General features: G+C 47.5%; 1 protein-coding gene across 1 annotated transcript in view; it reads left to right on the top strand.

The window, feature by feature from the left end:
- LOC134436043 (engulfment and cell motility protein 1-like) overlaps window positions 1-10,000 on the top strand; it is a 116,751-nt gene that overhangs the window by 103,708 nt on the left and 3,043 nt on the right. Inside the window, exon 15 of the mRNA XM_063185071.1 lies at window positions 686-813. Within this exon, the coding sequence (XP_063041141.1) occupies window positions 686-813 (128 nt within the window). The remainder of the gene's footprint in view (window positions 1-685; window positions 814-10,000) is intronic.

Here is a 10,000-nt window from a genome sequence, read left to right as displayed (position 1 = left end):
ATATTGAAATTGACTGAACAGGGGTACGTTTCTCGATTCTTGTTGTTGCTAACCGTCTTAAGACCGTCTTACCGTTCCCTTGGATTTAGTGGTGAGTGTCGCTGTCGAGAGAGAGTTGAGTCGCTTGTACGAAGGACTTTGCTTACGACGATAGCAAAGACGCTTTCGAGAAACTGACCCCTGGTCCTTTAATACATGTTGTTGTAACTAACCCTTAAAGTGATACTGTCCCATTTTTGGAAATAAGCTCATTTTATACCTCTCCTTGAGTTAAATGATTGGGTTTTACCTTTCTCCTGTACTTTCAACCGTTCTCTGAGTATGGCAGTGCAAATTTTACCACCATGCAGTTAACATTGACTCCTATGAGACCAGCTGACGGCTAACTGGTCTCATAGGACTCAATGTTAACTGCTAGCTTGGAGGTAAAATTTGCACTGCCATACCCAGAGAACAGTTGAAAGTACAGGAGAATGGTAAACCCCTAATATTTAACTCAAAGGAAGGTGTAAAATAAGCTTATTTCCAAAAATGGGACAGTATCGCTTTAAGTTGAATACAGTATGGGGCTGCATGAGGGCTGCTGGTGTTTGAGAGCTGTTTTATAAATGATGTGATTATTGATGATGATTATTCATAATGTTTATTATGTGCGTACGTGTGTGTGTCTGTGTGTGTGTAACAGATTGTGCTGGAGAACAGCAGCAGGGAGGATAAGCACGAGTGTCCGTTCGGCCGCAGCAGCATCGAGCTGACCAAGATGCTCTGTGAGATCCTCAAAGTCGGAGAGCTGCGTAAGTGTCCTGTTGAAACGCACACACGCACCATACGCACACACACACACGCTGCACACTGCACACACGCACTACACGCACACACACACACACACACTACACGCACACTGCACACATGCACACTGCACACACACACTACACGCACTACACACAAACACACACTGCACACACACTACACGCACACACACGCTGCACACACACTACACACACACACACGCTGCACACACACTACACGCACACACACGCTCACACTCACATACACATACACTACATGCACACACACGCTGCACTCACACACACGCTGCACACACACTACACGCGCACACACACTACACNCACTACACGCACACACACGCTGCACACACACTACACGCACACACACGCTGCACACACACTACACGCACACACACTCGCGCACTCACACACACGAACACTACACAAACACTACATGCACACACCCAGACGCGCGTGAGCACACGCACACACACACACACACACACACACGCACACACGCACACGCACACACGCGCGCACACACACACGCACACGCGCGCACACGCACACACACTGCACACACATACTGCACACTGCACATGCACTCTGTTCACACACACTGCACACAAATACATACGCGATACCCACTCCCCACTCATGCTCCCACACTATCCCCTCACAAAGTCTCTTTATTGACCAAAAGTTCACACCTGTCCCTCTCAATATGTACGCTACCTACCCCCAAAACAATGGGGAGAGCATGACAGTTTCTGAAGACGGTTTCTGGTGTTACAGTATTTTCCTTATTCCCCTTACGGTAGCATTGGAGCACAGGTGGTCATGATGTGACTGTGTGTATTAGGGCTGTAACGATATTGTATCGAATCGAGAAATCGTGATACACAGAGTCACGATACTGTATCGCGATACAAGGAGACAGTATCGTGATGCACCCTTTCAAAGTTTTGTTACCCATTAGTCCAAAAAACAACCTTATGATTTGATGTGATAGTGTTTCCAAACTTCAATGGAGATACATTTCAGAAATCGTGGGGTGTATCGAACCGTAGGTCAAAAATCGCGAAACGAACCGAATCGTGAGTTGAGTGTATCGTCACAGCCCTAGTGTGTATGCTTATCATGACTGTTGGACTCAAGTGGCCGCCGGTGATGTCCAATATCTACCATGTTTTACATCCTGCCAGCTGACACGTAGTCCGTTTTTCATGTAATTTAGTGTAAGAAATGGGAATCATCTTTCTCATCCTTTCTCTCTCTCACACATACACACACAATCTTACTCTCACTCTGTCTCTCACACAAACCCATATTTCTCTCTCTCTCTCTCTCTCTCACTCTCACTCTCACTCTCACTCTCACTCTCACTCTCTCTCTCACTCTCTCTCACTCTCACTCTCACTCAGTCTCACACTCTCACACTCTCACTCTTTCTCTCTCTCTCTCTCTCTCTCTCTCTCTCTCTCTCTCTCTCTCTCTCTCTCTCTCTCTCTCTCTCTCTCTCTCTCTCCTTTTTTTGCCCTTCCTTTTTTCTTTCCCTGGCTCCCGTGGTGAGTGTAAAAGCAGTCATTATATTTTTATAATTGCACTGGAGTTCATCAATTAATGATGAAAAGGCCCCTTAATGCATGCCCTCGTCCCCTTCTCTCGCCCTTCCAACACTTGCAGCCTTTAATGTCACCTTTTTGTTAATGGCCCACGTGTGTGTGCGTGCATGTGTGTAGTGCGTGTCTGTGTGCGTGCGTGCGTGCGTGCGCGCGTGTAGTGCGTGTGTGTGTCTGTGTGTTCCGTCTGAGTGATACACACATAAATACAAGAGGACTAGTGTGTCTGTGTGTGTGCCTGTGTGTTGCTGTTTGAGGAGTGTGTATCCGTGTGTGTACGTACATGACTCCGACTCATGACAGGCACAGGGCTGTCACTCAGACTGTGTACAGTGGGAATGGTGCTTTCATGCAGGATGGGTCTGAAGTCAGAAGGGTATAAACGGTCCCCTGTGTCCTGTGTCCTCTCTCCTGTGTCCTCTCCCCTCTCCCCTGTGTCCTGTCCCCTGTCCCCTCTCCCCTGTCCCCTGTCCCCTGTCCACTGTCCCCACATCAACTGTCCCCTGTACTGTAGTCCCCACATCAACTGTCCCCTGTCCCCTGTCCCCTGTCCACTGTCCCCTGTCTCCTCTCCCCTGTCTCCTCTCCCCTGTCTCCTCTCCCCTGTCTCCTCTACTGTCCCCTCTCCCCTGTCTCCTGTCCCCTGTCCTGTGTCCTGTCCCCTGTGTCCTGTCCCCTCTCCCCTCTCCCCTCTCCCCTGTCTCCCCTCTCCCCTCTCCACTGTCCCCTGTCCCCACTACTGTCCCCTGTCCCCTGTGTCCTGTGTCCTGTCTCCTGTCCCCTGTCCCCTGTCCCCTGTGTCCTGTCTCCTGTCCCCTGTCCCCTCTCTCCCCTCTCCCCTGTCTCCTCTCTCCCCTCTCTCCCCTCTCCCCTGTCTCCTCTCCCCTGTCCCCACTACTGTCCCCTCTCCCCTGTCTCCTCTCCCCAGTCCTGTCCCCTGTCCCCTGTCCCCTGTCCCCTGTCTCCTGTCTCCTGTCTCCTGTCTCCTGTCTCCTGTCTCCTGTCCCCTCTCCCCTCTCCCCTGTCCCCTGTCCCCACTACTGTCCCCTGTCCCCTGTCCCCGCCTTCTTACAGCTGTAGTTAAATGGACTAAATGGACTGCATTTAAATAAGCACCTTTCCACTCCTTCAAGCATTCAAAGCGCTTTACATTTTATGTTTCACATTCACACTCACATTCACACACAGGTGGCGGTGGCTGCCACACAGGATACCACCCTGCCACCGGGAGCAAGTATCTTGCTCAAGGACACAGCGATGGAGTCGGACAGAGCTTGGCTCGAACCTGCAAACTTTGTCTTTATAGACTAATTTTCTTTTCTGGTGTGGCCCTGGTTTCAGATCTGGGCCTTATTTGCCCCCTAAGGTGCCTGGGTCCATCGTGTAATCTTGTCTTGGGAAGTTTTGGAGGATGGCAGCTGGCATTGGACAAAAAACTTTATTTATTAGGTCAGTGGAAAGGAAGGGAAGATGAAACGTATGGGGTCTAAGGGGGAGAAGGATAAGATGAGAGAGAGAGAGAGAGAGAGAGAGAGAGAGAGAGAGACAGAGAGAGAGAGACAGAGAGAGAGAGACAGAGAGAGAGAGACAGAGAGAGAGACAGAGAGAGAGAGAGACAGAGAGAGAGAGACAGAGAGAGAGAGAGAGAGAGAGAGAGAGAGAAAGAATCATGAAAAGGTAGAATGTGGGTGGAAGGAGGCAAGCAGAGGGAGAAATGAAAGCATGATTGAAATGGTTGGAGGTGGAGAAGCAGTGGAGAAGGAGGGAAGAAGGGATGTGGAATAGGGATGCAAACGATTAATCGATTACAAAAAGCATTAATCGCAATGAATCGACTGACAAGAGACCCAGGTGAAATGGGCGTGTGAAGAGGGATGTGAATAGTGGGAATATTTAAATCACCTTTGGATTAAAGAATTGAAATATAATTAATTTAAATGTGGTATTTTATCTAAATATCTAGAAACATTGAGATTTCGGTGGTAAAACGCCGTTTATCAATTAATTGTAAGTCTATCGATAAGGCTATCAACTAATGATAAATGAATTAATCGATAATTTGCATCCTAAATGTGGAAAATAGCAGACGAATGTGAAGTGAATTGAGGCTGAAAAAGGCGAAGGTAGCAATGGAGGAGGAGATTAAGATGGTCAGGGCAGAGGGGAGGAGGAAGAAGTAAAGGGAGGAGGAGAAAGAGGTGAAGGGAGGATGACAAAAGGTGTAGGAGGAGGTGAAGAAAGACAGGGAGAGTAAGGAGAGGAGAGGGAAGGGGAGGAGAGAGACTTGAGGGGAAAGGGGAGGATGAGAAAGGTGATGAAGGAGGTGAAGAAAGAAAGAAAGAAAGAAAGAAAGAAAGAAAGAGGTAGAATAGGTAGAGGAGAGAGGGCAGGGACCCGTGGGACTTGAGGGATGGGGGGAGGATGAGAAAAGGGAAGAAAGAGAGGAATGGAAGGAAAGGGAAGAATAGGGAGAGGGGGAGAGAGGAGGAGTGAGACTTGAGGGATGGGGGGAGGTTGAGAAAAGAAAGAGATGTAGAATAGGTAGAGGAGAGAGGGCAGCAGGGGTGGGACTTGAGAGATGGGGGAGGATGAGAAAAGGGAAGAAAGAGAGGTAGAATAGGGAGAGAGGAGGAGTGAGACTTGAGGGGAAAGGGGGAGGATGAGAGGTGTTGATGGAGGTGAAGAAAGGTAGAGGAGAGGGCAGGGGTGGGACTTGAGGGATGGGGGGAGGATGAGAAAAGTGAAGAAAGAGAGGCAGAATAGGGAGAGAGGAGGAGTGAGACTTGAGGGGAAAGGGGGAGGATGAGAGGTGTTGATGGAGGTGAAGAAAGGTAGAGGAGAGGGCAGGGGTGGGACTTGAGGGATGGGGGGAGGATGAGAAAAGTGAAGAAAGAGAGGCAGAATAGGGAGAGGGGAGAGAGAAGGAGTGAGCCTGGAGCTCAGCTGAATGTGAAGAGGCTGTCAGACACGATGCCCTTTTCCTGTCCTCATTCTGGACTGTGTGTGTGTGTGTGTGTGTGCGTGTGTGCGTGTGTGCGTGTGTGCGTGTGTGCGTGTGCGCGCGTGCGTGCGTGCGTGTGTTTGTGTGCGCGCGTGCACGTGTGTGTGTGTGCATGTGTATGTGTGTGTGTGTGTGTGTACGAGTGTGTGTGTGTGTGACACGCGTGTGTGTGTGCGTGGGTGCGTGCGTGCGTGTGTGTGTGTGCGCGCGCGTGCGTGTGTGTGTGTGTGTGTGTAGTTATGTAGTTATGTGTGTGTGTGCAGACATCCCGGGGAGCATCTGTCAGGCCAGTTGCCATGTTCCCACCGACCTCATCTGACAAGGGAGCAGCACACAAGACTAAAAGAACACCACTTACCTCACAGCTAAAATACACTCAAAACTCAAAAGCACTAGGGTCTGAAACTCCTATGCACAGCCAGGATCCAGGTTCCAGGTGCTGGTGAAGTGCAGTCATCAGTAATCCACAGTAAGCAAGAAGGATCACCGCACACTGGTGGACTTGATTTTGCTAAAACTAAAAAAAACACTTCTCTATGCCTATTCTTCACCGAGGGTAGTTGCACAGGGCTGATAGTATTCAGGCTCCATGCCTGATTTCAGGCTTGACAGGTTTGCAAAAATAAAAACATTGATAATAATTAGCCATTAGGTTATTCTTATCTCAGAAAGTGTTACAGGTTCAGGGTTTTCTTCTACTATCAGGCTTGAATAATAGTCATACACAGGCTATTAAATGTTTGAATAATGTGTCAAAATAGGCCTACGTTACGTCACTATGCAGTATCTTGTGGTCGTCGTTAGAGCAGGGGAAAAAGTTCAGGCTCAGGATTTTTTTTCACTATCACCCCTGCTTATATCATATCGTTGTCCTACCTATTATGATGCACTCTTAGCATGTTTGAACCTCGACGTACGGTAGACATCGTTTTGGCCAGGGGCGCTGCCAGAAATGTTGGGGCCCATGAAAGATTTGAATTTTGGGTCACTCCACCCCATCCATTTGCATTAGGCTTTCCATTGCTAGACACCCAGTCATACTTTTGAATGGTCGTGCAACACTCTCTCAATTCCCCCTGAGTCAGGAGAAATCCGTATTCACCTCTTAACACTTCCTCCTACAATTATGTAAAAAAAGTATCATTTTGCGTCATTTTAGGAGCCGGAGGAAGTGTAAGAGAGGTGGATTTCTGTTGAGACTACAAGTCTTTTTCCCACTCTTTCAACCCCGCCCATAGGGGGTTGGACCTAATGCGCTAACAGACCTATCACAGATCAGTGTGCCAGTGCTTTTGAAATCATTTGCATTGAGGCTCCAGTAAGTCACTGGCAGAGCTGCGTAGGTGTGGCATGTGGAACTTGAGCTTTGCAATGCATTATGGGGATTGTTGTCACAAATCCACAAGCACTAAAAAGTCCTTTTTTTTTTGCATTTTCTCGGCCAAGAAGGCACCAAATTAGAAATATATGCTACTATTCTACTACATTTATGACCCACTTTCAATACATATTCATGTCTCCACCAATGGAATGCTCCTTTAATGGCCCCGATGAGTGTTGTCAGTGCTTGGGCCCTTAGAATCTGTAACACCCTCCCGCAACGGAAAGCATGTGTGGCACAAAACGGACACTCAAGTTGCACATTTAAAATGCTGTGAAGGCAAATGAAAAATGATAAACTTTTAATCAACATTTCAGTGCAGCCAGTTCAATTGGACCAGAGACTTTCATTCTGACCCATTAATGCATTTGTATTCGTATTACTTATTTTCAAATCTGGGAAATAGCCGGCATAATTATTGATGCACTGTCCGTTTTCCGTGTAATCAGTATTTCAGTCCACGTATTCGACATGTCAGAACATGGCGATTGCTTTCCATAACAATTCTCACCTATAGCAGCTTTTAATTAAGATTCTGACATGCAGCAACCTTTTCATATTGTCTGAAGGTGCTCTTTGCTTAAAGGGACACTGTGTGAGATTTTTAGTTGTTTATTTCCAGAATTCATGCTACCAGCATCAAATTGTAAGTATTCATTATGAATGGAAAAATTGCACTTTTCATACATGAAAAGGGGGATCTTCTCCATGGTCCGCCATTTTGAATTTCCAAAAGTAGCCATTTTTAGCTGAAAAAATGACAGTACTTGGACCATATTAGAAAATATTTGTTTATTACTTAGTAAACTTTCATGTAAAGATCAAATTTGACAATAGGCAGCCCAGTTTCAATGAGCAGCATAGTTGCAGTACCTTTTTTGACCATTTCCTGCACAGTGTCCCTTTAAAGTCAGAGCACTTACTTTGGCAAACGCTCACATGCACATATGTGGAGGCAAGGTGAGGAGGGGAGGAGAGTGGTGGAACAGCATGGAGTAGAGAGAGAGGAGGAGATGGGGGGTTGCAAGGAGAGAATGAATAGAGAGGAAAGGAGGGTGGAGGAGAAGGAGAGAGGGAGAGAGACAGGAGGAGGGTGGTAAGGAGATAGTGGAGGAGTGAGGAGGAGAGGAGAGAACATGGGAGATAAAGGGAGTGGGGAGAAGAGGAGTGGAACCGTGTGAAGAGGAGGAATAAAAGGATACCTGGTGCATTGGAACAGAGTGGTGACCAGAAGAGAACAGAGGAGAGGAAAGGAGAGTGGAGTGAGGTGATGAGGGAACAGAGGAGAGGAGAGGAGATGAGGAGGATGGGGAGTAGGGTGAGAAGGAAGGAGGTGAGCTTGACGGAGAGGAGAAGAGTGGAGGGTGATGAGAAGAGGGGATGAATGGAATGGAGAGGAGAGGAGAGCAAAGGAAAGGGGGCTGAAAGGAAGGGAAAGGAGAGGACAGGAGAGGGGGATGACGAGTGGAGTGGAGAGGAGAGGGGTGTTGTGCATATTAATAGATGATTTGCAATGATTATGCAGATGGTATGCTACCGTCCTTGTGTCAGAGAGAGAGAGAGAGAGGGGAAGAGAGAGAGGGAGGGAGGAAAGGAGGGAGCAAGGGAGGAGAGAGAGGTGGGCAGGGAGAAGGATGGATGGATGGAGGGAGGTGAATGAGGTGGGCTTGGTTGGGTGGCCTGTTGGGATCTACTGATCTTTAGTTAATGAGAACCGCATCCCAATCCTCTCATCACGCGCCTACTGTGAGCCTCTCTGATACACACACACACACACACACACAAACACGCGCGCACACACACATGCGCGCACACACACACACACACACACACACACACACACACACACACACACACACACAAAAACACACACACACACACAAACACGCGCGCACACACACACATGCGCACACACACACATGCGCACACACACACACACACACACACACACACACACACACACACATATACACACAGGCGCGCGCACACGCACACGCACACACACACACACACACACACACACACACACACTTTATTTTTTCCGCTGCTCCCCTCCTCTGGGCCACATTCTTGACAGATATGGGATGGGATACGAGGAGGCATTTGGCCCATCGCGCACACACACACACACACACACACACACACACACACACACACACACACACACACACACGCACATATATTCACACACACACGCACATATATTCACACACACACACACACACACACACACACACACACACACACACACACACACACACACACACACACACACACACACACACACACACCCTTCACCTCTTTGTTTTGTTTTTATGTGTTGTTGAAGGTTATAGGGAGCAGAGACCGCATTCATTAGACTGCCAAAAGCAAAATCATTGTTTTTGTCTTTTGTGTTCTTCTTGTGTATTTGTGTTTGTCTGCTGATAATGTCATCTTTGTCAGCAGAAATGTTGCATGTGTTTTGTCATTGTCGGGGAGATGAAAGTTGTTCCCTGTCCTCAGAGAGTGACATTAAAATAAGCCAGTATTTATTTGTTTCCCCACACGCCTGGCTGTTGTGTTATTCTGATCTCCGTCTCTGTCAGTCAAATAGTCTGTGCTGCATAATGTGCTGCTAGACCAGTGATTCTCAAAGTGTGGTCCGGGGACCACTAGTGGTCCGCGACAGAGCTCAGGTGGTCCGCGAGTGGATTTCTACTTTTCCAAGACAAGCTAGCTGTATGCTCTATTTGTAACATTATTACAAAGCTAAACATAGCTGAAGTCTTATTTTCACCACAATAAGACAGGCTTGTAATGTGAAAAAAGTAAGTGGTCTGTATCCAAATTAGCAGTGTCAAATTAGCACATGTCAACTGTCAATTCATTTGACAGGTGGTCCTTGAAGATATTTGAGGGGACAAAGTGGTCCTCGGTCTGAAAAAGTTTGAGAAACACTGTGCTAGACAAATTTTTAGGATAGAATAATGCAGGATGACAACTCTGGCTTGAGGGCCGAAATGCGTCTACTCACATGGTGGGTTTAAGTAAACCGAATTTAAGCATCGAGTGTTTGTTTTTTTCTACTCTAAATTGATATTTTGTTTACTCACACCCAAAGTTATGAGAGGTCACAGGGATAAGATGTGCAACTTGCACAGTGCAAGCACTGTAAATCTGTGTGAGTGTCTGCATTGACTGTTTCATGGGTATGAGTGTGACTGAG

The sequence above is a fragment of the Engraulis encrasicolus genome, chromosome 20, assembly GCF_034702125.1.
Source record: "Engraulis encrasicolus isolate BLACKSEA-1 chromosome 20, IST_EnEncr_1.0, whole genome shotgun sequence".
NCBI lineage: Eukaryota > Metazoa > Chordata > Actinopteri > Clupeiformes > Engraulidae > Engraulis > Engraulis encrasicolus.
The sequence above is the reverse complement of the archived record's forward strand: the minus strand, read 5'-3'. Positions and strand labels throughout refer to the sequence as shown.